This window comes from Streptopelia decaocto (assembly GCF_964273445.1).
Source record: "Streptopelia decaocto genome assembly, chromosome: 3".
NCBI lineage: Eukaryota > Metazoa > Chordata > Aves > Columbiformes > Columbidae > Streptopelia > Streptopelia decaocto.
In genome coordinates this window covers 96,374,362-96,401,887 of record NC_138656.1, presented here as the reverse complement: position 1 = coordinate 96,401,887, position 27,526 = coordinate 96,374,362, and the positions used below count along the sequence as shown (strand labels likewise).

General features: G+C 43.0%; 2 protein-coding genes across 2 annotated transcripts; both read right to left on the bottom strand.

Moving 5' to 3' along the window:
• Positions 1 to 2,529: 2,529 nt before the first annotated feature.
• LOC309438389 (glutathione S-transferase-like) lies at positions 2,530 to 7,587 on the bottom strand. Its single transcript, XM_082049672.1, has 6 exons — positions 7,236 to 7,587; positions 6,414 to 6,465; positions 4,451 to 4,583; positions 3,468 to 3,609; positions 3,160 to 3,291; positions 2,530 to 2,849 (listed from the first exon to the last, which is right to left on the bottom strand). The coding sequence occupies exons 1-6, from the start codon at positions 7,422 to 7,424 to the stop codon at positions 2,730 to 2,732; spliced, it is 768 nt and encodes a 255-aa protein (XP_081905798.1). The 5' UTR covers positions 7,425 to 7,587; the 3' UTR covers positions 2,530 to 2,729.
• A 13,323-nt stretch (positions 7,588 to 20,910) lies between these two features.
• LOC309438391 (glutathione S-transferase-like) lies at positions 20,911 to 25,768 on the bottom strand. Its single transcript, XM_082049676.1, has 6 exons — positions 25,664 to 25,768; positions 24,841 to 24,892; positions 22,877 to 23,009; positions 21,877 to 22,018; positions 21,569 to 21,700; positions 20,911 to 21,258 (listed from the first exon to the last, which is right to left on the bottom strand). Exons 1-6 carry the CDS (start codon positions 25,748 to 25,750, stop codon positions 21,139 to 21,141), a joined length of 666 nt encoding a protein of 221 aa, XP_081905802.1. The 5' UTR covers positions 25,751 to 25,768; the 3' UTR covers positions 20,911 to 21,138.
• Positions 25,769 to 27,526: the final 1,758 nt, after the last annotated feature.

Below are 27,526 nucleotides of genomic sequence, written 5' to 3'. Positions count from 1 at the left end.
AGAGGACTGATTGTTTTGATGATTGTTGTGGTTGTGTTAGTAATCTTGCCATGCATGATTTCTCTGCTGCAAAGGGCCCTGCAGCAGACAATGAAGGCAATTTTTTTTAGGACAAAAACAAAAAGGGGAAATTGTGGGAGACTACAGTGGGTCCGTGGATTCCCTGACGGAGGGCATGGGAACAGAAATTAGCCTTGAAGATATGAAGGCCTACCCGTGAGAAAGATGGGAGTAAAGGAGTATCCAGAGATGTTAAGGATGTACCCGTGAGAGAGAAGGGAGTAAAAGAGTAACATTGATGATAGCAAAAATAGCCAATGACATGTTACTGCTGTAACTTGTAACCAATAGTGAAGAGACACATGAATTGGTAAAACTGTATAAAAATGCACTTGTGGCAATAAATGGCATCTACTACTTTCATCCTGGAAGAACTTGGTCTATGTTGTTTGTCCATCTCAACCACGACACGTGGGTCTCTCGGGGCACGAGCAAGATGCTGCCGCCGAGAGCCCCCCTCCCCGGGATGGAGACTCCGCTTGCCTTGCCGCCACGGGTGTGAGTAAAACTTCTCACAGAATTGCGAGTATATTTATACTTTCCATGCTCAATATTAGCACGTGTAAAATTAATCCTCGCAGAATCGCGGGTGTATTTTCCTTCCGTGCACATATGCACGTGTAACTTTCCGTGCACATTTGCACTCGTAACGTTCAATGCTCAATACGAGCACGTGTATAAATTATTTCCTTGCACAATCATGAGTGTATTTTCCTCCCGTGCTTCCACATAAGCACGTGTAGTATTCCGTGCACATTTGCATGTGTAAGTAACTTAACCCTCGCAGGATTGTGAGTGTATTATAAATTTACCCTCGCAGAATTGCGAGTGTACACTTCCCGTACTCACTACGAGTTCATGTGTCTTTTCATTATTGGTTGCAAGTTACAGCACTAACATCTCATTGGCTAATTTTGCTATCATCCATGTTATTCTTCTATCCCCTTCTCTCTCACGGGTACATCTCTTCTCTCTCACGTGTACAACTCCATATCTCCAGATGCTCCTTTACTCCCATCCTTCTCAGGGGTAAACCTGCCCTGAGTTTGCCCAGCCTAAAACTGCCACTACTAGACCATTAGTTGGTTTTAGTGTACTGGCTGTTGCATTTACATAGTTGGTTGATTTCGTCTTAAATAATACACATATTTATGTGTATTATGTTCAGCTGTCTTGCTATCCGCTCAGTAGTAGAGCTTGATATAAGTGATTATAATGTACAACTCACATGCAACTTACAAGCTCTCTTCATTTTCCAGCAGCTCTTGGGAATGCCAGGAAGACAGAACCAGAAGCTGCTGGTGACCGCAGCTTCACAGGATCCTAGAATAGTTTTAGTTGCAAGGGAACCTTAAAACCAGCTCGTCCAACACCCTCTGCCATGAGCAGGGACATCTCCAACTAGATCAGGCTGCTCGGAGCCCCGTCCAGCCTGACCCTGACTGTCTTCAGGGTCGGGGTATCTACCACCTCTTTGGGCAACCCGTACCAGTGTTTCACCACCCTTATTGTAAAATTTCACCAAGGGCCAGTTAAGTCCTGCAGCTAAGCTGCATCCCTAAGCCTGCAAGTGTAGCTGAGGGAAAAGCCACCTCAGGCTTGTCCCCGAAGGCTTGTGAAGTGACTTTCTCCGTGGCGCTGGCTTGGAGGCAAGTGGAGTGCTGCGGCTGCACCTCAGAGGGACACGGCAGCCGGGGCACGGGGGGCTGGAGAAAGGATTTGAGGCCCCTGAGGCAGCGGTGAGAGGGTCACAGGGATGATGTGACTGGGGAAAGGGCCTGGGCCACAGCCCCTGTGCAAGGGCTGCCAAGCTGTTGGCGTGCCAGGGACTCTGGCTCTGTGTGGCCAAACGCTGGGGTGTGTGCACGGGCTCCTAAAACCACTGGGCTGTGCAGGGACTCACACAGCAGAGAGTTGGCAGCCACAGCCAAAGTTTCTGCCTTGAGTTTCTGACAGTGCCCAGCAGCTGCAAGTGCTGCCCGAATGCTTTGGTGAGGCACGAGGGAAACAGCTCTTCCAACAACGCTGAGTGATATGTGCTCTGCTGCAGAAAAACATTGTGTTTTTTCCTTTCTTGATGCTAAAAACTGATTCTAGCTTCATGATATTGCTTCTAAAGAAACTGTTTGCCTTAGCAAGAGTTTTAGTGCCCTGAGTTTGCCCACCCTAAAACTGCCAGTACTAGACCATTAGTTGGTTTTAGTGTACTGGCTGTTGCATTTACATACTTGGTTGATTTAGTCTTAAATAATACACATATTTATGTGTTCAACTGTCTTGCTATCCTCTCAGTAGTAGAGCTTGATATAAGTGATTATAATATACAACTCACATGCAACTTATATTTCACTGAGTTTAATATAAAGTGACATAACCAAGTGGTCATGAAACAAACTGGTCTTCATTGTCAAGAGTAAGACTTTATTTCAGGTATTCTCTTAAGTAATGGAAGACATTTTTGTTGTCCAGTGTATCCCTTAATTCAGTCAACTATTTCATTTGCTGGCATGCTCCTGCAGATTTACATTAGAAATGTCTGTGGTAGTCTAAAACCAGTGCTGTAGTTAAGGAGAGATCAAAAACTTTTTCACTGTTTTCATTAATTCCACTTCACCACTGTCATCAAACACAAGGACCGTGATAGAGTTTCTGTGGGTTTAGGTTGCTGCTCAGTGGAAAATTTTCATGATTTTTGGTAAATCTTCTTCTTTCAGTGGTGGTTTCCTCTGGCTGCCAGGCTGCAGGAATTTCTTTATTGTGGGGATATTGCTTATTCTTGCTTTAAAACTCTACAAAACAAAACCAAAACAGCACTGTGGTAACTGTCAGACATTTAAATGTTATTCATGCTCTAAAAAACCCCATTGTGCATTGATCCTGCAAAAGAATCTACATGCTTCACCCTCTTACACTTCTGTGGCTACAGTGACAGCAAGTAGCAATAACCGTCAGTATCTGGGGCCAACTAAAAGTACTTTGGATGCTTGGTTTTGTCTTTCATTTCTTTCCTCACCCTCCCACTCCCCCATATTTCTCAGCCAGTTTAAATCAGTGGTCCTGCTTTGATTCACTGTCCATTAAAACCGTCCATTCGGTTACCTGCAAGAGAGGAAACTGGGCAAGGATATCAGGCTTGCATTCCTCCGCCATTAAAATAGTTTCAAGTAGTAGCACATCTGCCCTGCTAAATTGGTTGCCAACAAGAAAGTCTTGTCCATGGTATTTCAAACCCTGAAAACAGAGAACCAGAAGCAGGTGTGATTTTTTGTTTTTCTTCAAAGAAATGTCAAACACTGCATGGAGTTATCCTTGAAAGAAGAAATTACAGTAAGAACATCTGTAGTGCAAACGAACGATCTGACCACACTGTGCCATATTAACTAAGCTGCTACATCTTTGTCACCTACCTTCTCAAAGACCGGGAAGTATCTGTTTGTGGCCTTGTCCACAATAGTAGCCAAATGTTGCTCCTTTTTATCCGCTGGTTGGATACAATGGTGCATGATTAACTCATTCAGATCAAATAATCCTTCCACGTACATATCAATTCTGAAATGAAGATATTCAGCTAGTCAAGTCAAACACAGTAGGTCTGAACAGCAAGACATCTACCAGCAATAACTTCACTCTCCACCTCTTCTATCCAGCATGCGCAGCTTGGAGCAGTTCCCCCCGATTGCAGTAGCTTTGGGGGGAAAAGGGAGAGTGTGGCAAAAGACAAGTGCAAAGTGCCTCACCAAAAACTAGAGGACTGCACCATGTCCATTTTTTACTACAAGCGATACTTATCTGTTTTAAGTGAGTTTATTTGAACCTGAGTACAAAATTGGCATGGGTGTCCTCCAAACTTGTGCTAAAAGTCCAATCGGACACGGTAAGTTACACAGCGGGTCTATATAGTTCCTAAAAAAGATCCTAAAATATATTAACCTGTGCTAGTTAACTTGAGGCATTTAAAAATACTTCAAGTGAAACCACGTGCCTTCAGAGTCCTGCCCTTTAATCACCAGTTAATAATTCTAATTCTGATTACTGGTTGTTATTAGAGAGAAGGGTTTTGTTTCCACCAAAGACATTTCTCTGAACTTGATGTGCTGAAAATCCCTGCTGCTGACAACTGCAGGAGAAAGCGCAAAGCTGTGCCAATGAGACAGTCTGCCCTCTGCACTCCCAACTGCTTTCATCTGATGACTCTATTGACCTTCATGAACTCCTTTGCTCCGTCCTGCCTACCTAATGGAGCTGCTGTTGGAACATCACCTGCAGCCACAGTCAGCACGTGCCACGTGAAAAACTGCTCTGTCACCCTGAATCTCACGATATTCCTGTGTTACACAGAGAGGTAGGACGGACTCTAGTCTAACAAACAAAGGTGGTACTGCTACCGTACAGGGCTCTCTCCTTCAGGTCCTTCCCATAGAGGTTGTACTTTGCTGCTATGTAGTTGAGGATGGCTCTGGTCTGCACCATCTTCATCCCGTCGATCTCCACCATGGGCACTTGCTGAAACAGCAGGAATCCATCTAGGGAAATGGGGACAAGACAAGGAGACATTCAGTCTCTGAATGAGAACCATTAGCGGGTGTTTGGCAAAGTAACCACACATACTATTTTTAATTAGAAACATAGAATCATAGAATCATTTAGGTTGGAAAAGACCCTTAATATCCTTGAGTCCAACCATTAACCTAGCAGTGCCAAAGCCACCACTAAACCATGTCCCTAAGCACCACATCTACATGTCTTCCAAATAACCCCAGGGCTGGTGACTCAACCACTTCCCTGGGCAGCCTATTCCAGGGCTCGATAACCCTTTTGATGGCAACCTTCCTCATTCCCATAGCAGGGATGGAAAATGCTTACCATGAAACCAAGAACCACCTTTCAGGGACATGTTAATAACTTACTATTATATCAATCTGCTTCTTATATTTCTTCAATTCTGAGGAAGCAGCCAAGTGCAGAACTTTTAACAGTCAGGCAGTGAAAAAGGACAAGTCCTACACTGCACAGCCCTAACTCAGATGATTTTCATGGAGGTTAATACAGATGAGAAGGACTGGAGGATCTGACCTGCAATGAACCTGTTTCTATCATGCTTTGGTAAGTGTTATGGAAATCTGTACTATTTAAGGGCTCAACAACATATGATAAGAATATAAATACATATATTAATATCTTTGTGACTACTGTATTGACTTTATACAATGACATACATCTGTACAGGCATGAAGCAGGAAGTATTGATATTTGACAAGAGCCAAATATCACTTGTTGTGAGACTGCAGCCATGTAAATCCCTTACTAGTCTGTAGAAATCTTATTCCGTCAAGGAAGAAGACAAAATACCTCCAGGAACTGATCAAAGAATCAAGTCAGAGTGTTTTCTTTATGGAATCATATCTTTTGACTCAACTGATCAGCTACATCCATCTTTGTATCCACTGTATGCCAAGAAGGCAGAGAAACTGCCTGCTATTAAGGGCCCATTTTCATTTATGCTTGTGTCTCAAAATTCTCTTTGAAAGCTGGCAGGCAGATCCAGTCATTTTTCCTAAAGAGGAGCAGGACTGCAAATCCCAACCCCGGCTTAGGCAAGTGATTGCCCAAATGCCTCCTAAACAGTGACAGTCTTGGAATATCAAGCACCACTCTAGGAAGCTTCTTCTGCTGTTTGACCACCATCTTGCTAAAGAAATGCTTCCTAATGTCCAGTTTACACCTCCCCTGGTGCAGCTCTGAAACATCCCCACACGTCCTGTCACTGGATACCAGGGAGAAGAGATTGGGACCTCGCTCTCCACTTCCCCTCCCAAATGTCAATGTCATCTGCACAGGATGGAAGACAGATAGCAAAGGGAAAAGCTGCCATGGGAAACCGGAATGCATCAGAGGTAGAGGTTAACCTCAGAAATGTGGAACTCCAATGTCATATGGATTGTAACGCAAAAGCTTTGTAGGTAACCTAAAACACAAATGAATTTCAGGATGACCTGATGACAAAAACCTGTATTGTCGCAGGATGGGAGGCATGGTCACAAACTGAATCCCAGGAGAGTCAATCACCTGGACTTCAGCAAAGGCTTTTTTACTGTGAGAGTTACTCAACATGGACATGGGCTGTCCAGAGATTGGGGCAGATGATCTTGAGAGGTTCCTTCTGACCTCAGCCCTTCTGTGATTCAGTGAAGTCTGAAACAACTGGGTGAATGATGCCATGTAACACTGCAGGGTGCAGCTGTGTTACCCCATGTACACTGCAGTCTAGATGTTCTTTTTAAGAGACATAAGCCTCCATAGGCTTCCTAAGACAAACTATTATTGTTATTAAAAATCGTAAGAAGCGAACTCACCCGTCTTTAACTTCATTAGATGATCCTTTGTTTCTATAAAAGATTCATCAAACTGCAGGAAATAGAGAAGAAAAGTTATGTTGTCACTGCATGTTTTACGTTCTATCAATGGCTTCTGCTTTGCATGGGACAGTGAGGGCACAAAGAGCTGTGTTTGGGGGAAGCAATATCTTTAATTTTTTTTTGCCTCTATCATATTGTCTCCTCTTCCCTCTCCCATTCACATTGCAAGCAAGACTGTGTTATAGGTCCTTGGCCAGAAGCTGGCAAAAGGATGGATGAAGAGATGATGTGCCCTGTGCAGCTTTCTACGCAGTGCCCGTCACCATGACAAAAACTCACAGCTCTTAAAACTCACAAATTCCCACACTCCCTCTCCCATTTAATATCAGAAATTGTAAGAGGGAAAAACAATTACTTGTTTTTTTATAATATGCAATAACTTCAGGGATGAGCTACATGTTAATAGGCATAATATTTTTTTGCTATTTTGAACACTGGGATTTAACTGGAGGCCTTCAGAGTTAAAAGTCCTGGACCCTTGTGATCAGAAGTTCTTCTTCTGTGACTATAATTTTTTTCTGTCAGTAGCTACAGGGGAGAGGCATTTATGGTGCTACCGGTAGGCTTGACACATGATGCTTGGAAGGTGAAATTGGAACCCTAAGCCCTCCTGCGTAGGGTAAGCGGGTGGTCATTGTTGGCTTGGTCAGCAATGCCCTAAAGACAGACCTTGAAACTTCTGGTCACTCAAGTTTTTTATATGGAACAGTGAAAATATGTATTTGTCACACACTCCTAGAATAAAAAAGAATGACAAACCTCAACCCCGGCTGCTGCCAATAACCACCGGATTGATTCCATTCGGCCTCGTCCATTGGTATAGTGCAGCTTGGGTTTCGCAGCCATGTTTCTATGTGCCTGATTTCCTACTGTTTGAAATAAAGAAGTAAGATTTGCAAAATAAGGATTCAGAATGCTGGTTTGAGTCTCTAACTGGTTCCAAAGCATTGTTCAAAGTTGCTTGTTTGAAACCAATTTAGGTCCAAGACTCTCTTCACATTAGTAGAGGAGGTATAAGACTGTACTGAGACACTGCATGTTGTCATTTTGCCTTAAGATATCTTTTCTGTGAGTAGTTTCATTAAGCAGTACTCTGCAATTGGCCTGTGTCAGAAAACAAGCAAATCAAAGCCTCTTTGCATCACAAAGCATTCTGCACAGACCAAAAAGTAGGGTGCATGAGTTACACTGCTCTGTTTATTTTGGCTTTATCTCATAGAATCATAGAATCATTTCAGCTGGAAGAGACCCTCAGGATTATCGAGTCCAATCATTACCTAACCTACCTCTAGCACTAAACTATGTCCCTTAGAACCTCTGCTAAACACCTTTTAAACACCTCCAGGGATGGTGACTCCACCACATCCCTGGGCAGCCTGTTCCAATGCCTCACAACCCTTTCTATTCATAAATAATCAATCTAAACTTCCCCTGGCACAACTTGAGGCCATTTCCACTTGTCCTATCACTTGCTACTTGGGAGAAGAGACCAACACCCTCCATGTTACAACCTCCTTTCCAGTAGCCCTAGACAGCAATTATGTCTCCCCTCAGTCTCCTTTTCTCCAGGCTAAACAGCCCCAGTTCATTCAAACACTCCTCATAAGACTTGTGCTTCAGGCCCCTCAACAGCTTTGTCACCCTCCTCTGCACTCTCTCTAGTACTTCAATGTCCTTCTTATGATGAGGGGCCCAAAACTAAACACAGTATTCAAGGTGGGACCTCACCAGCACCAAGTACAATGGTAAAATCTAGTCTTGCTGGTGACACTATTCCTGATACAAGTCAGGATGCTGTTGGCCTTTCTGGCCACCTGGGTACACTGCTGGCTCATATTCAGCCCGCTGTCAATCAACACCCCCAGATCTCTCTCTGCCAGGCAGCTTTCCAGCCACTCTTCCCCGAGCCTGTAGCGCTGCCTGGGGTTCACCACAACTCTTTGGGCCTGACCAGTTCTTTATACATCGCAGAGCACACCCATCCAGGCCAGGAGCTGCCGGCTTCATCAGGAAAATGCTGTGGGATACAGTGTCAAAGGCTTTACTGAAGTCTAAGTACACAACATCCACGGCCTTTCCCTCATCTACTAGGTGGGCCACCTTATCATAGGAGATCAGGTTGGTCAAACAGGACCTGCCTTTCATAAACCCACATTGACTGGGCCTGATAATATGATTCTGTTGTAAGTGCCGTGTGATGTTACTCAAGATCATCTGCTCCATGACCTTTCCCATCACTGAGGTCAGACTGACAGGTCTGTAGTTCCCCAGATCGTCCTTCTGGCCCTTCTTCTAGATGGACGTCACCTTAGCCAACTTCCAGTCAACTGGGACCTCTCCAGGTAGCCAAGATTGCTGGTACGTAATGGAAAGTGGCTCAGTGATCACCTCTGCCAGCTCCCTCAGCACCCTTGGGTGTACCCCATCTGGCCCCATAGACTTGTGGGTGTCCAAGTGGTCTCTAACCATTTCCTCTTGGTTTATTTGGGCTTCATTCTGCTCCCCATCCCTGTCTTCTGGCTCAGGGGGCTGGCTACCTGGAGCACAACTGATCTGACTATTAAAGACTGAGGAAAGGAAAGCATTTAGTACCTCAGCCTTTCCCTCATCTTCTGTCATTATGTTTCCCTCCACATGCATCAGGGGATGGAGATTCTCCTTAGCCCTCCTCTTGGTGCTAATATATTTATAGAAACATTTCTTGTTGCCTTTCACAGTGGTGGCCAGGTTCAGCACTAGTTGGGCTTTGACCCTTCTGATTTTCTCCCTGCTTAAGCTCACAGAGTTCTTGCATTCCTCCTGAGTGGCCTGCCCCTCCTTCCAAAGGTTATAAATTCTCTTTTTATTCCTAAGTTCCAGCTGCGGCTGTGTATTCAGCCAGCATGGCCTTCTTCCCTGCCGGCTCACCTTCTGGCACACAGGGGCAGCCTGCTCCTGCGCCTCTAAGATTATCTTCTTGAAGAGAGACCAGCCTTCCTGGACTCCTTTGTCCTTCAGGACTGCCTGCCAAGGGACTCTGCAAACCAGCCTTCTGAACAGGTCAGAGTCTGCCCTTTGGATGTCCAAAGTAGCACTTCTGCTGGCCACCCTTCTAACTTCTTCAAGGACAGTAAACTCAATCATTTCATGATTGCTATACCCAAGGCAACCTCCAACTGACACATTGCCCACAAGCCCTTTTCCATTTAAAAACAACAGATCTCATGGGGCTCCTTCCCTGGTAGGCTCAGTAGCCAGCTGTAACCTCAGCTGTAATCTCAGGACACAGTTTACTGTTTAATCAGGTATACAATATAAACTCGGCAATTGCTGGACTTTCTCCAGCAGCTATTACACTGTGATATAAGTTTTTTGTTTGTTTGTTTGTTTGTTTGTTTGTTTGTTTTTACCCCATTGTAAGCATTCAATCTCATTTACAGTGCTCCCTGCTCCTCTTATTTCTTTAGGCAAGCACCCAAAGATGTGGAATTTGATTTTGACTCTGGTAACCTTTAACGCAGACAGAGCCAAGGTGCAATATCTCCTAGGTTCAATTTTAATTCTTTGCTGGAATAAAAGCAATGAAGGTTTCTAGACAGACTCTCATCCCCCTGCTTCAGAACCAGTGCATGCACATCAGCAGCAAGCACATAGGCAGTGCCTGGTTTATAGTGGCTTCACAGTTATTAATATTGTGTCAACAATAAACTGAAGCTTTAACAGCAGCACAAGCAAATTGCTACCAAAAAATATATTCCCCTTGTAAATAACATGTAATCTTCTCTACAATAGGAAGACAAGGGTGAGAGATACCACTCCACACTTCTGAAATCTAAATTTCTTGGTTTTTAAATCTGTCCACCTAGAAAGCAGTTGATTAATAATTGAACATTTGATGCACATAGCTGTGTTAGTAAAAAAGTACCTACAGGTATTTAATCCATAAAACCCAGTCACTGACTTAGTTTCAAGTACACCAATTCCCTCTGTATATCCAAAAATCCAAAAAGCTTACCTTGTATCCAGTGTAATTCACTCTAAGCTCTCAGCAGCTTTGCCTTGAGATTATATAGGTCTCTAGCCCCTCCCGACAAATAATAGCACACAGTTCTCTGGCAATGGGAAACTCCTATCTCATATAACAATGAATAAATAATAAAAAAATAAGATCTGTTTAATCACTTATGACCTACAGAAAATAAATTCCTGACTCATGCTGTGTACAAATCTGAGGTTCACGAGAGTTCATGATCATTGCAAACATCTGTGCCAGCAGAAAATTGTATGCTTCCCATTTTCATTGTTTGGCAACCTGCTAGTTGAAAATAATCGGAAGAGATGAAAAGCTCCCATGATTTAAAAAAATACTGTGGGAGTAATCAAAATTTTATTTTAATATTTTATTGTTTGTCACTTTTAGCAGATTGCTGCTTTACACAAGTCACATCAACTAATTCAGCTTGAATCCTTCATAAGCTTCCTTCTCTTACTTAGAGATGGAGGATATTCCTTCAGGACGTTTTTATCTGCTGAATTTCATTCCTGGACATCATAGAAGATTTTTTTCTGTTTCCGTCAAAAATGTTTCCCTGAATTTGACCTGGTGAAAACACATGCCAAAGACAACTCTAGGAGACAGTGACCAAAGAGCGGCATCAGAACACAGACTGCCCTCTGCACTCTGGACTGCGTTCTTCTGATAACTCTGTTGACTTCCGAGAGTCAATACAGCAGAAACTCCTGTGCACCATCCTGCCTGTCTAATCCAGTTGATTAACTGTTGTAGATATCACCTGCAGGCAAGGTCAACGTGCGATACAAAAATCTGCTGAATCACCCTGAACGTAGCTGTGAGCTGGGATATTATTCTTGTATTACACAGGGAAGTTGTATGAATTGTAGTCTATCAAACAAAAAAATGAGTTTTTACTGTATAGGGGGCTCTCTCCTTCAGGTCCTTCCCATAGACATTGTATTTTGCTGCTATGTAGCTGAGAATGATCCTCCTCTCATCGGTCTCCACCACTGGTGCCGGTTTGACCGATGTGTTCCATGACCGACATTAAAATAAGTGGCATTATTTATTTAGAGCTAGAACCACACAAGGACAAGGCTTCAGAATGGTCATCACTGCAACGTCTTGTCTTTCAGGAGATGCCCAGCTCCCAGATGGAGCACTCTGTATCCCCTATGGCACCTGAGGAGATTCAGCCTTCACAGAATGGGACTGACAGCACATCCTTCTGGTTCGTGCTCTTTTCTTTCTGATTTCCCTCTGTCCCCTTCTTACATTTGGGAGGTTGTTCTCTCCAGCCTCCAAGAGCCTGCAGCAGGGCTTGGTCACCTATGCAGAGGTGGCCACACCACTGTGCACGTTCCAGGGCGTCCTTGGCCCCCAGCCGCTGCCGCGGAGAGCCCGGCACTGCAGGCCGCACCGCGGCAGGACAAACAGCCCTGTGGGGATGTCACCGAGAGCCTGGCTGTCTGTGCTCTGCACAGCAGAAACCCACTCTTGGTATTTCTAGAGAAGCACAAGCTGCCTACATTCGGTTTTCTGTTAACATCCAGCCTGAATTAGTTTGTTCATGTTTTACAATGGAACAAAACTCTACCTGAGAATTTGCTTGCTTGAGAAGTGACAGGTTTCCCCTCTGGCTCCTGGGAGTGCTGATGTTTGCTGTTAGCACAGGGCCTTTTAAGAGTAAAAGATCAAACTGCACTACCGGAAACGGTGTTTCTGGCACTGTTGGACAGACATGACTTAGCACGCAGCAGCAAGCGCAATGTGGAGCTACAATTGAACCTTCCCCTGCACAGATATGCGTGCTGAGGTGTGTCTGGTAGTGTTTCAGAAATCCAAACTCACTCTTAGGTAGTTTGGCCGGATTAATCATTTGTAGGCCTGGCCGTGATAAGCTCTAGGAGATCTGCAAGGTCCGGTGACTTGACCTCCACCGTGTTAGAGAACTGCAAGGTAAGAAAACATACTTTCAAGCATGAAAGTTAGTGACACTGTAGACAACTTGGGAAAACTCATCTCACCTAACTTGGTAGACACCTAGTCTAGCTGTCTAGTGTCTTTTACATAGGTGTCAATTCAGGTCTAAATTCAGGAGGAATCCCTCATCATGCATTTGAGCTACGTTAGATATCCAAACTACTCAAAGGCTGCTGTCTCAGATGAGCAGTTAAAAATTAAGATGAAGCCAGTCTCTGCAACCTTTCCTTAGGAGTAGAAGAGAGGAGAAGGAGTCTTCAGAGTGTGATTCATCCCAACACTGACATTTCCTAACCTATCAGAGGTTTCCATCAAGATTTCAGGAGAATCCTCTTCAACAAATGTACTAGCCTAAATAAAAGTGAAATATACAATACAGTCTGTCTTCGAATTTAACAGGATGTTTGGAAACGTCACTTCGCTGAGCTTGTAAAGTGTTTTGGAAAACGCTATAAAAGTGTCATTTGTATCTTACATGCCCGAAGGCATCCAGTCTCTTGAGTACTCTAGTTTCAGAGTCACCATCCAGGAGTTAAAACTAGGGGAAATCTCAAAGATACCCTAATAAGTTAGGAGCGAGTGTTCACCTCAGCTACTGCTGCTGGGCACAAGCTTGTTTCCATTTAGCCTCTTCCTTTAAAACAATAAGGAATAAATATATATATAATTCTTCAGACATGATACTGTTTTATTGACAAAGCATTGGAAAATGTTTTGTGTCATCTGGATTTGTGAATTTCCTCTCTATATGAAACACATCAGAGCTATATTAATTTGGGATGGAGCTGTGTTAAAAATTATGAGCTAAAATTTAAAATGTACTTGCAAGTGAAATAGGTGCACACACAAACTGTTGTGTAATATTGTATCAGCGGGGACAACAGAGACTGTAGAGAAGGGATGCGAGGCTGAAAAATCATGGACTCCACAAAAAAGCCAAATCCACACACCGAGATGAGACACAGCCTATCACAGAGTTGCACAAGTCTGAATATTGAAATAAAGCTAGCATGCTAGAAAGAAAAGTAGCAGCTGTCGCACACAAAATCTTATCATCACGTTCACGCAGTAAGGAACTAAATTACTCATAATCTTCTGTATTATCACAAACCACACATTTTGAGTCAATGGATTCTCATGATTTAACAGTCTGTGAACTTACTGTACCATATAACAGGCAAAGACTTACCAAACTATAATATGCTTAAACAGATACCTACAAAGAAAACAGATTAATAAGGAAAGCATCTTGCAAACTTCAGCAAGTTTTCTATGATCCGTGTGTTATCAGTTAATTCTCAGCTTGTTGAAGTTCAAACCGTTCCGCCTGTAAAACTGTCTGAAATGATTTGATGATTTCTTGTAGAGTTTTGTTTTGTCCTGCTCTTCTCACCTTAAAGACAACATTAATTGCAACAAAGTGTTATACTTCAAGAGTCTATTCTCCGGACACTTTTCCCAATCATTTAACTTATACAGCAGCCACCATTAATTACAATATTTCACACGATCTTCCTTCTTCATATTTTCAAGTGCTTTCCTATGTTTTAAAACACATTCCAATACCGATTTCTTAGGAACACGACTGAAAACAGTCATTCCTGACCCCATCTCGTAAGTAAAAACCATGAGAAGAGGGAGGGAAGGGGGAAGCCCAGGGCTGCTTGCAGCGCAAGTGGGAAAAGTGGGGAGAAGGTTTTTTACGGTGTACTTGTACCACAAAGAAACAATTCTAACAACAACTAGTAGAACAATTAACTCACATTCCTGACAAGCTGCTTGATTTTCAGAGAGGCAATGCACAGAAGCATGTAATATGTACTGTAAAACTCGCAGATAACATGTTGATAGCAAACATTAGCATTCTCTACTGCTAATTTCAACACCAGTGCTTCCTTAACTTCTAAGTTTTCAACCTGCTTACTGATGGCCTCTTGAAGATGGTCAATAAATTGCATGTGATTCTCATTGGGACCCTGATTAATGCCCGGTCCAGCTTGCTGCGGCGGGGGGCGGGTGCCACTTGGGCTCCAGCGCGCACTGACCTGTTTTGTCAGGGAGACCCAGCAGCACCGTTACCTGGCTGAGCAGTAAGCGGTTCAAAGGTGCAATGCAAAAATTGAGATATTGTCTTGAATAAGTGTAACTGTGATCCATATGCATATTTGAATTTGGTATATGGTTTTCATATCTGAGCTCAGTATTTTAGTTAGCGTATATATATATTTGGTACCAAAAGAACTTTGTTTGGGGAGATAATTACAAAATGGGAACTGGTTCCACTGCTAAAATTCCACTTTGCTCCCCCTTAGGATGCATCCTTACACGTTAGAGTAACTTTGAGGGGAAATATTCTGAAAAAAGAAAACTTGAAATGATACTTTACTCAAATGTGGCTTAAATGTGGAATTCTGGGGTTTAGTGCTGTATTGCAATTAATGTTGTTATGCAGAACTTTGGAAAAAATTTGGTGAAGTGTGGTACTGTAAGTTAATTTGTCAATTTTGAGGCCAGAAAAGAATTTAAATTGTTAAAATCTGATTCGCATAGAAAAAAAAAAAAAACAAAAAACATAAAACAACAAAAAAAATCAAACCGACAAAAAACACAAACAAAACAAACACCTAAATGCTATGATAGATGTGAATTTGGAAGAGGTTGTATTTAAAAGTTGCTAGAATATTAACTGATTTGGATCTAGGAAAATAGAATCATGGATTTATGTTTATTATACTGGTTTTTGACATCTGTACATTGTAAAAGGTAAATGGAGCTAAGGAATGAAACTATTGCTGAGCTACTTGAAATTGCATATAAAGTGTATTATGGTTGGAATGAAATGGGAAAACAAAAAAGCAAAATATCCCAGGCCTGTGTGCAGCTCATTGTAACTGAGGAGTTTACCAGAGCCTCCCACTTCGTACCAGCCATTATGCCAGCTGTGTGACCTTGGTTATATCTAAACTGCAGCAAGAAGAGAAAGAAAAAAAAAATGGAAAAACCTGGCTGCCCGCTTTTAAAGCGGTGAAAGGGGGGTTTTCTCTCCCCGCCACTGCAGTGATGTAATACTGAATGGAGCAGCCCGAGGGTGAAGCTTAAAGGCATCCTGAGCAGACCCGTAGTTCTAATGAAACTGGAAAATTAAACCAAAAATTTGTTAATAGACTTATTCTGTGGTAACTAGTTGTAAGAGACTTCTTAGTAAATTCACCATGCTAGTTTTTGAGGTCATGGGAGAGAATGAAAGAAAGGCCGTTTTTTGAGACCAATAGAATGCCAAATCTGGAACAAAGTTTTAATACATGAATTCTTGTAATTGCCAGAAAGTCCTATACCTCTCTTAGGTTAAGATTTGTTAAGTAAATTGTAAGCTCAAATAACGTTTTCTGAGAATTCTGTTTAGTTGCATGTCCTACAGAAGCTGCTTGGATGGTGCAGATCTGCTTGCTGCAAGTGAGAAATCTCCAAGGAAATTTCAAATGCTGTATTTCCACTAGTATTAACAGCCAATGTTGCAATAAAGCAAATACTACACCAATAGATCTGAAACAGGACTTTGATCCGGGAAAAAAAAAAAAAAATCGAATAAATATGACAGCCAAAATGGAGTTAGAAACTTTGAGGAATAAATTTATGAAAACCTTACAGGCCGACTGCATTCGATTGGACTTGCAGAATTGTCTGTTTATAGCTACAACACAGAAACAACCTTTGGCTATTGTGGGACAGTATGATGAGATTGCTAACAGACTGATATGCCAATTGTTACTCTGATCAAGAAATGCAGGGAATGAATTTAAGTCTTAATAGGCCATGATCCTTTTGTCATATATGTACCATTTGTGAAATTTAATTCTGATTTTTTTTTTTATTTGTAATCTGTCTTTGTAAATTGCACTAGCTGGCTTTCTTAACAGCACAGCTTTTGGCATGCATAAATGTAAACTGTAAATTGCTGCAGAACCTGCAAGTCTTTAACATCAGGTCATAGGCCATACTTGTATCTGATCTGATCCTACATACTTGCACAGTTTTTGTTGATGGTTCTGGGAAGTCTCATAAAGCTGTAGTGGTTTGGCGTGAAGATAACAATTGGTATCATTCTGTAAAAATTATTGAAAGTTCAACCCAATTAGCAGAACTTGGCTCAGCTTTACATTACTTAGAGCTTTTAAGGAGGAACCTCTAAATTTGATTTGTGATTCTGAGTATGTAGTCCAGGTCCAACGCACGTATCTGATTCTGAACTGTGATTTTGTTTTGTTTTGGTTTTTTAAAAACAAAAAGGGGGGAGAAGTAGGGAAACCACCACAAAACCAATTGTCAAAAGCATTCTATGTGATGAATCCCTTATATCTAAGTGGTGCAGCCCAAATTTGCCCTGTGATCAAACACTTTGCAAGTGTGGCCCAAAAACATGCTAAATCAGAAAGAACCTACATTAGTTATGGCCAAATCACTAGTTAATGGTCAATGGAAAAGGCCACATCAATTAATAACCTGGGGGAGAGGTTATGCTTGTGTCTACAGATCAAGGGCCGCAATGGTTGCTGGCACGAAACGTGAAACCTGTGTTATGTTCCTGACAATGATTGTTGTAGCTGCTGTGTTTTGGATGCCTGCACAGACAAAGACTAACATGTGGAGTACTTTAGCCAACATGACTGACCAGGACTCTATATGCCTAACTACGATGTCTCCGGAAAACCCGTTCCACACATGCTTGGTTGGTGTCTTCCTTGATGACTACAGCAGCATCACACGACTGTTTCAAAATAGTGGTCGATGCAGAGGCATTGCAACGAACTGTAATAATACTAACATGGCACTTTGGATTAATTGCCTCCTGGAAGCAGACATTGAACCACAGGAACTGGAACTGCTGGCATCTATGCCCATGGACGCTTGTATCAACCTGGTTTGTGAAGAGTGTCAGAACAATATACAAGAACATGAATGGATAAACTGCAAAATATTAATGCTACCCTTGGTGACTATAGAAAATGAAACCCAATGGTGTAATGCCTCGCAGAAGAATCCAAGGGGTGTCATTGATAATGTGGGAGAGCGACCCCAAAACCTCCTGTATGGTGTATGATTGATCTGTGGAGACAGAGCCTGGCCAGGAATTCCTTCTAATGCTGTTGGAGGACTGTGTATTTAGGGACTATTAACTCTCTTAATGCCCAATGTATCTATGATAATAGATTACAGAAGAGCAAGATGAGAAAAACACATTTTGCATGCATATGAATTAAAATGTGATGATAATGTAGATTTTTGGGGATCAAGGTTAAGAGTTTTAGGATCTCTTGTATCTGGTGTTGGCACAGCTAAAGCTTTAAATATTTTAGAAAAATTAGGATGCTGGCTAGTTAAGCAAACTAACAGAACTTCTAAGGCTTTAAGTGGACTTTTGTTAGATGTAGATTCTGTAAGACATGCCACACGGCAGAGTAGAGCTGCGAGAGATTTTTTGTTATTAGCTCAAGGACATGGGTGTGAAGATTTTGATGGGATTCGTTAAATAAATTGCTTAGTGGTTGGGGGTTTTTAGGATGGTTGTTATCAGTAGCGAAAAGAGGACTGATTGTTTTGATGATCGTTGTGGTTGTGTTACTAATCTTGCCATGCATGATTTCTCTGCTGCAAAGGGCCCTGCAGCGGACAATGAAGGCAATTTTTTTTAGGACAAAAACAAAAAGGGGAAATTGTGGGAGACTACAGTGGGTCCGTGGATTCCCTGACGGAGGGCATGGGAACAGAAATTAGCCTTGAAGATATGAAGGCCTACCCGTGAGAAAGATGGGAGTAAAGGAGTATCCAGAGATGTTAAGGATGTACCCGTGAGAGAGAAGGGAGTAAAAGAGTAACATTGATGATAGCAAAAATAGCCAATGACATGTTACTGCTGTAACTTGTAACCAATAGTGAAGAGACACATGAATTGGTAAAACTGTATAAAAATGCACTTGTGGCAATAAATGGCGTCTACTACTTTCATCCTGGAAGAACTTGGTCTATGTTGTTTGTCCATCTCAACCACGACACGTGGGTCTCTCGGGGCATGAGCAAGATGCTGCCGCCGAGAGCCCCCCTCCCCGGGATGGAGACTCCGCTTGCCTTGCCGCCACGGGTGTGAGTAAAACTTCTCGCAGAATTGCGAGTATATTTATACTTTCCATGCTCAATATTAGCACGTGTAAAATTAATCCTCTCAGAATCGCGGGTGTATTTTCCTTCCGTGCACATATGCACGTGTAACTTTCCGTGCACATTTGCATGCGTACTTTCCGTGCTTAATACAAGCACGTGTACTTGCCGTGCACATTTGCACTCGTAACTTTCCGTGCTCAATATGAGCACGTGTATAAATTATTTCCTTGCACAATTGCGAGTGTATTTTCCTCCCGTGCTTCCACATAAGCACGTGTAGTATTCCGTGCACATTTGCATGTGTAAGTAAATTAACCCTCGCAGGATTGCGAGTGTATTATAAATTTACCCTCGCAGAATTGCGAGTGTACACTTCCCGTACTCACTAGGAGTTCATGTGTCTTTTCATTATTGGTTACAAGTTACAGCACTAACATCTCATTGGCTAATTTTGCTATCATCCATGTTATTCTTCTATCCCCTTCTCTCTCACGGGTACATCTCTTCTCTCTCACGGGTACAACTCCATATCTCCAAATGCTCCTTTACTCCCATCCTTCTCAGGGGTAAACCTGCCCTGAGTTTGCCCAGCCTAAAACTGCCACTACTAGACCATTAGTTGGTTTTAGTGTACTGGCTGTTGCATTTACATAGTTGGTTGATTTCATCTTAAATAATACACATATTTATGTGTATTATGTTCAGCTGTCTTACTATCCGCTCAGTAGTAGAGCTTGATATAAGTGATTATAATGTACAACTCACATGCAACTTACAAGCTCTCTTCATTTTCCAGCAGCTCATGGGAATGCCAGGAAGACAGAACCAGAAGCTGCTGGTGACCGCAGCTTCACAGGATCCTAGAATAGTGTTAGTTGCAAGGGAACCTTAAAACCAGCTGGTCCAACACCCTCTGCCATGAGCAGGGACATCTCCAACTAGATCAGGCTGCTCGGAGCCCCGTCCAGCCTGACCTTGACTGTCTTCAGGGTCGGGGTATCTACCACCTCTTTGGGTAACCCGTACCAGTGTTTCACCACCCTTATTGTAAAATTTCACCAAGGGCCAGTTAAGTCCTGCAGCTAAGCTGCATCCCTAAGCCTGCAAGTGTAGCTGAGGGAAAAGCCACCTCAGGCTTGTCCCCAAAGGCTTGTGAAGTGACTTTCTCCGTGGCGCTGGCTTGGAGGCAAGTGGAGTGCTGCAGCTGCACCTCAGAGGGACACGGCAGCCGGGGCACGGGGGGCTGGAGAAAGGATTTGAGGCCCCTGAGGCAGCAGTGAGAGGGTCACAGGGATGATGTGACTGGGGAAAGGGCCTGGGCCACAGCCCCTGTGCAAGGGCTGCCAAGCTGTTGGCGTGCCAGGGACTCTGGCTCTGTGTGGCCAAACGCTGGGGTGTGTGCACGGGCTCCTAAAACCACTGGGCTGTGCAGGGACTCACACAGCAGAGAGTTGGCAGCCACAGCCAAAGTTTCTGCCTTGAGTTTCTGACAGTGCCCAGCAGCTGCAAGTGCTGCCCGAATGCTTTGGTGAGGCACGAGGGAAACAGCTCTTCCAACAACGCTGAGTGATATGTGCTCTGCTGCAGAAAAACATTGTGTTTTTTCCTTTCTTGATGCTAAAAACTGATTCTAGCTTCATGATATTGCTTCTAAAGAAACTGTTTGCCTTAGCAAGAGTTTTAGTGCCCTGAGTTTGCCCAGCCTAAAACTGCCATTACTAGACCATTAGTTGGTTTTAGTGTACTGGCTGTTGCATTTACATACTTGGTTGATTTAGTCTTAAATAATACACATATTTATGTGTTCAGCTGTCTTGCTATCCGCTCAGTAGTAGAGATTGATATAAGTGATTATAATGTACAACTCACATGCAACTTGTATTTCACTGAGGTTAATATAAAGTGACATAACAAAGTGGTGCAAAGTGCTTTTAGCTTCTGTATTAGACCTTTTGTTAAAGGAAATATTGGTGAAGCTACAAGAGTTTAAATGTATAGTGACAAAACAGAGGTGCAGTGGGGCCTTTGGTCCCAGTGTACTCCAAGTTAAGTTCAGAGGAAAGCTGAATCCAAAGCTGTCATCCCTATGAAACCAGAACCTGCAGGCTTTGCCTGGCATTTCCCAGAACACATGCATCACCCACTGTTTGGGCTAAAAAGTCTCTTCATTTTCCAGCCAATCTTGGCAATGCCAGAAAGACAGAACCAGAGAACCCTTAGGTGTGTAAGTAGCAGCAAGAAGTCATGAAACAAACTGGTCTTCATTGTCAAGAGTAAGACTTTATTTCAGGTATTCTCTTAAGTAATGGAAGACATTTTTGTTGTCCAGTGTATCCCTTAATTCAGTCAACTATTTCATTTGCTGGCATGCTCCTGCAGATTTACATTAGAAATGTCTGTGGTAGTCTAAAACCAGTGCTGTAGCTAAGGAGAGATCAAAAACTTTTCCACTGTTTTCATTAATTCCACTTCACCGCTATCAGCAAACACAAGGACCGTGATAGAGTTTCTGTGGGTTTAGGTTGCTGCTCAGTAGAAAATTTTCATGATTTTTGGTAAATCTTCTTCTTTTGGTGGTGGTTTCCTCTGGCTGCCAGGCTGCAGGAATTTCTTTATTGTGGGGATATTGCTTATTCTTGCTTTAAAACTCTACAAAACAAAACCAAAACAGCACTATGGTAACTGTCAGACATTTAAACGTTATTCATGCTCTAAAAAAAACCATTGTGCATTGATCCTGCAAAAGAATCTACATGCTTCACCCTCTTACACTTTTGTGGCTACAGTGACAGCAAGTAGCAATAACCGTCAGTATTTGGGGCCAACTAAAAGTACTTTGGATGTTTGGTTTTGTCTTTCATTTCTTTCCTCACCCTCCCACTCCCCCATATTTCTCAGCCAGTTTAAATCAGTGGTCCTGCTTTGATTCACTGTCCATTAAAACTGTCCATTCGGTTACCTGCAAGAGAGGAAACTGGGCAAGGATATCAGGCTTGCATTCCTCCGCCATTAAAATCGTTTCAAGTAGTAGCACATCTGCCCTGCTAAATTGGTTGCCAACAAGAAAGTCTTGTCCATGGTCTTTCAAAACCTGAAAACAGAGAACCAGAAGCAGATGTGATTTTTTGTTTTTCTTCAAAGAAATGTCAAACACTGCATGGAGTTATCCTTGAAAGAAGAAATTACAGTAAGAACATCTGTAGTGCAAAGGAACAATCTGACCACACTGTGCCATATTAACTAAGCTGCTACATCTTTGTCACCTACCTTCTCAAAGACTGGGAAGTATCTGTTTGTGGCCTTGTCCACAATAGTAGCCAAATGTTGCTCCTTTTTATCCGCTGGTTGGAAAAAATGGGGCATGATTACCTCGTTCAGATCCAATAATCCTTCCACGTACATATCAATTCTGAAATGAAGATATTCAGCTGGTCAAGTCAAACACAGTAGGGCTGAATAGCAGAACATCTACCAGCAATAACTTCACTCTCCACCTTTTCTATCCAGCATGCGCAGCTTGGAGCAGTTTCCCCCGATTGCAGTAGCTTTGGGGGGAAAAGGGAGAGTGTGACAAAAGACAAGTGCAAAGTACCTCACCAAAAACTAGAGGACTGCACCATATCCATTTTTCACTACAAGCGATACTTATCTGTATTAAGTGGGTTTATTTGAACCTGAGTACAAAATTGGCATGGGTGTCCTCCAAACTTGTGCTAAAAGTCCAATCGGACACGGTAAGTTACACAGCCGGTCTATATAGTTCCTAAAAAAGATCCTAAAATATATTAACCTGTGCTAATTAACTTGAGGCATTTAAAAATACTTCAAGTGAAACCACGTGCCTTCAGAGTCCTGCCCTTTAATCACCAGTTAATAATTCTAATTCTGATTACTGGTTGTTATTAGAGAGAAGGGTTTTGTTTCCACCAAAGACATTTCTCTGAACTTGATGTGCTGAAAATCCCTGCTGCTGACAACTGCAGGAGAAAGCGCAAAGCTGTGCCAGTGAGACAGTCTGCCCTCTGCACTCCCAACTGCTTTCATCTGATGACTCTATTGACCTTGGGCCTTCATGAAATCCTTTGCTCCGTCCTGCCTACCTAATGGAGCTGCTGTTGGAACATCACCTGCAGCCACAGTCAGCACGTGCCACGTGAAAAACTGCTCTGTCACCCTGAATCTCACTGCGAGCTGGGATATTCCTGAGTTACACAGAGAGGTAGGACGGACTCTAGTCTAACAAACAAAGGTGGTACTGCTACCGTACAGGGCTCTCTCCTTCAGGTCCTTCCCGTAGAGGTTGTACTTTGCTGCTATGTAGTTGAGGATGGCTCTGGTCTGCACCATCTTCATCCCTTCGATCTCCACCATGGGCACTTGCTGAAACAGCAGGAATCCATCTAGGGAAAAGGGGACAAGATAAGGAGACATTCAGTCTCTGAATGAGAACCATTAGCGGGTGTTTGGCAAAGTAACCACACATACTATTTTTAATTAGAAACATAGAATCATAGAATCATTTAGGTTGGAAAAGACCCTTAATATCCTTGAGCCCAACCATTAACCTAGCAGTGCCAAAGCCACCACTAAACCATGTCCCTAAGCACCACATCTACATGTCTTCCAAATAACCCCAGGGCTGGTGACTCAACCACTTCCCTGGGCAGCCTATTCCAGGGCTCGATAACCCTTTTGATGGCAACCTTCCTCATTCCCATAGCAGGGATGGAAAATGCTTACCATGAAACCAAGAACCACCTTTCAGGGACATGTTAATAACTTACTATTATATCAATCTGCTTCTTATATTTCTTCAATTCTGAGGAAGCAGCCAAGTGCAGAACTTTTAACAGTCAGGCAGTGAAAAAGGACAAGTCCTACACCGCACAGCCCTAACTCAGATGATTTTCATGGAGGTTAATACAGATGAGAAGGACTGGAGGATCTGACCTGCAATGAACCCGTTTCTGTCATGCTTTGGTAAGTGTTATGAAATCTGTACTATTTAAGGGCTCAACAACATATGATAAGAATATAAATACATATATTAATATCTTTGTGACTACTGTATTGACTTTATACAATGACATACATCTGTACAGGCATGAAGCAGGAAGTATTGATATTTGACAAGAGCCAAATATCACTTGTTGTGAGACTGCAGCCATGTAAATCCCTTACTAGTCTGTAGAAATCTTATTCCGTCAAGGAAGAAGACAAAATACCTCCAGGAACTGATCAAAGAATCAAGTCAGAGTCTTTTCTTTATGGAATCATATCTTTTGACTCAACTGATCAGCTACATCCATCTTTGTATCCACTGTATGCCAAGAAGGCAGAGAAACTGCCTGCTATTAAGGGCCCATTTTCATTTATGCTTGTGTCTCAAAATTCTCCTTGAAAGCTGGCAGGCAGATCCAGTCATTTTTCCTAAAGAAGAGCAGGACTGCAAATCCCAACCCCGGCTTAGGCAGGTCATTGCCCAAATGCCTCCTAAACAGTGACAGTCTTGGAATATCAAGCACCACTCTAGGAAGCTTCTTCTGCTGTTTGACCACCATCTTGCTAAAGAAATGCTTCCTAATGTCCAGTTTACACCTCCCCTGGTGCAGCTCTGAAACATCCCCACACGTCCTGTCACTGGATACCAGGGAGAAGAGATTGGGACCTCGCTCTCCACTTCCCCTCCCAAATGTCAGTGTCATCTGCACAGGATGGAAGACAAAGATAGCAAAGGGAAAAGCTGCCATGGGAAACCGGAATGCATTAGAGGTACAGGTTAACCTCAGAAATGTGGAACTCCAATGTCATATGGATTGTAACGCAAAAGCTTTGTAGGTAACCTAAAACACAAATGAATTTCAGGATGACCTGATGACAAAAACCTGTATTGTCGCAGGATGGGAGGCATGGTCACAAACTGAATCCCAGGAGAGTCAATCACCTGGACTTCAGCAAAGGCTTTTTTACTGTGAGAGTTACTCAACATGGACATGGGCTGTCCAGAGATTGGGGCAGATGATCTTGAGAGGTTCCTTCTGACCTCAGCCCTTCTGTGATTCAGTGAAGTCTGAAACAACTGGGTGAATGATGCCATGTAACACTGCAGGGTGCAGCTGTGTTACCCCATGTACACTGCAGTCTAGATGTTCTTTTTAAGAGACATAAGCCTCCATAGGCTTCCTAAGACAAACTATTATTGTTATTAAAAATCGTAAGAAGCGAACTCACCCGTCTTTAACTTCATTAGATGATCCTTTGTTTCTATAAAAGATTCATCAAACTGCAGGAAATAGAGAAGAAAAGTTATGTTGTCACTGCATGTTTTACGTTCTATCAATGGCTTCTGCTTTGCATGGGACAGTGAGGGCACAAAGAGCTGTGTTTGGGGGAAGCAATATCTTTAATTTTTTTTTTGCCTCTATCATATTGTCTCCTCTTCCCTCTCCCATTCACATTGCAAGCAAGACTGTGTTATAGGTCCTTGGCCACAAGCTGGCAAAAGGATGGATGAAGAGATGATGTGTCCTGTGCAGCTTTCTACGCAGTGCCCGTCACCATGACAAAAACTCACAGCTCTTAAAACGCACAAATTCCCACACTCCCTCTCCCATTTAATATCAGAAATTATAAGAGGTAAAAACAATTACTTGTTTTTTTATAATATGCAATAACTTCAGGGATGAGCTACATGTTAATAGGCATAATATTTTTTTGCTATTTTGAACACTGGGATTTAACTGGAGGCCTTCAGAGTTAAAAGTCCTGGACCCTTGTGATCAGAAGTTCTTCTTCTGTGACTATAATTTTTTTCTGTCAGTAGCTACAGGGGAGAGGCATTTATGGTGCTACCGGTAGGCTTGACACATGATGCTTGGAAGGTGAAATTGGAACCCTAAGCCCTCCTGCTTAGGGTAAGTGGGTGGTCATTGTTGGCTTGGTCAGCAATGCCCTAAAGACAGACCTTGAAACTTCTGGTCACTCATGTTTTTTATATGGAACAGTGAAAATATGTATTTGTCACACACTCCTAGAATAAAAAAGAATGACAAACCTCAACCCCGGCTGCTGCCAATAACCACCGGATTGATTCCATTCGGCCTCGTCCATTGGTATAGTGCAGCTTGGGTTTCGCAGCCATGTTTCTACGTGCCTGATTTCCTACTGTTTGAAATAAAGAAGTAAGATTTGCAAAATAAGGATTCAGAATGCTGGTTTGGGTCTCTAACTGGTTCCAAAGCATTGTTCAAAGTTGCTTGTTTGAAACCAATTTAGGTCCAAGACTCTCTTCACATTAGTAGAGGAGGTATAAGACTGTACTGAGACACTACATGTTGTCATTTTGCCTTAAGATATCTTTTCTGTGAGTAGTTTCATTAAGCAGTACTCTGCAATTGGCCTGTGTCAGAAAACAAGCAAATCAAAGCCTCTTTGCATCACAAAGCATTCTGCACAGACCAAAAAGTAGGGTGCATGAGTTACACTGCTCTGTTTATTTTGGCTTTATCTCATAGAATCATAGAATCATTTCAGCTGGAAGAGACCCTCAGGATTATCGAGTCTAGTCATTACCTAACCTACCTCTAGCACTAAACTATGTCCCTTAGAACCTCTGCTAAACACCTTTTAAACACCTCCAGGGATGGTGACTCCACCACATCCCTGGGCAGCCTGTTCCAATGCCTGACAACACTTTCTATTCATAAATAATCAATCTAAACTTCCCCTGGCACAACTTGAGGCCATTTCCACTTGTCCTATCACTTGCTACTTGGGAGAAGAGACCAACACCCTCCATGTTACAACCTCCTTTCCAGTAGCCCTAGACAGCAATTATGTCTCCCCTCAGTCTCCTTTTCTCCAGGCTAAACAGCCCCAGTTCATTCAAACACTCCTCATAAGACTTGTGCTTCAGGCCTCTCAACAGCTTTGTCACCCTCCTCTGCACTGTCTCTAGTACCTCAATGTCCTTCCTATGATGAGGGGCCCAAAACTAAACACAGTATTCAAGGTGGGACCTCACCAGCACCAAGTACAATGGTAAAATCTAGTCTTGCTGGTGACACTATTCCTGATACAAGTCAGGATGCTGTTGGCCTTTCTGGCCACCTGGGTACACTGCTGGCTCATACTCAGCCCGCTGTCAATCAACACCCCCAGATCCCTCTCTGCCAGGCAGCTTTCCAGCCACTCTTCCCCGAGCCTGTAGCACTGCCTGGGGTTCACCACAACTCTTTGGGCCTAACCAGCTCTTTATACATTGCAGAGCACACCCATCCAGGCCAGGAGCTGCCGGCTTCATCAGGAAAATGCTGTGGGATACAGTGTCAAAGGCTTTACTGAAGTCTAAGTACACAACATCCACGGCCTTTCCCTCATCTACTAGGTGGGCCACCTTATCATAGGAGATCAGGTTGGTCGAACAGGACCTGCCTTTCATAAACCCACATTGACTGGGCCTGATAATATGATTCTGTTGTAAGTGCCGTGTGATGTTACTCAAGATCATCTGCTCCATGACCTTTCCCATCACTGAGGTCAGACTGACAGGTCTGTAGTTCCCCAGATCGTCCTTCTGGCCCTTCTTCTAGATGGACGTCACCTTAGCCAACTTCCAGTCAACTGGGACCTCTCCAGGTAGCCAAGATTGCTGGTACGTAATGGAAAGTGGCTCAGTGATCACCTCTGCCAGCTCCCTCAGCACTCTTGGGTGTACCCCATCTGGCCCCATAGACTTGTGGGTGTCCAAGTGGTCTCTAACCATTTCCTCTTGGTTTATTTGGGCTTCATTCTGCTCCCCATCCCTGTCTTCTGGCTCAGGGGGCTGGCTACCTGGAGCACAACTGATCTGACTATTAAAGACTGAGGAAAGGAAAGCATTTAGTACCTCAGCCTTTCCCTCATCTTCTGTCATGAT

Excerpts from the sequence above, each read along its gene's own strand:
- LOC309438389 (XM_082049672.1), bottom strand. The coding sequence starts at position 7,424 with ATGCTTTGGAACCAGTTAGAGACTCAAACCAGCATTCTGAATCCTTAT. Across the intron at positions 3,292-3,467 it reads ACTTCCCGGTCTTTGAGAAG|GGTTTGAAATACCATGGACA; the intron begins GTAGGTGACAAA and ends CTCTGTTTTCAG. Across the intron at positions 2,850-3,159 it reads CCCAGTTTCCTCTCTTGCAG|AGTTTTAAAGCAAGAATAAG; the intron begins GTAACCGAATGG and ends TTTGTTTTGTAG.
- LOC309438391 (XM_082049676.1), bottom strand. The coding sequence starts at position 25,750 with ATGGCTGCGAAACCCAAGCTGCACTATACCAATGGACGAGGCCGAATG. Across the intron at positions 22,019-22,876 it reads GACCTGAAGGAGAGAGCCCT|AATTGATATGTACGTGGAAG; the intron begins GTACGGTAGCAG and ends TCTTCATTTCAG. Across the intron at positions 21,259-21,568 it reads CCCAGTTTCCTCTCTTGCAG|AGTTTTAAAGCAAGAATAAG; the intron begins GTAACCGAATGG and ends TTTGTTTTGTAG.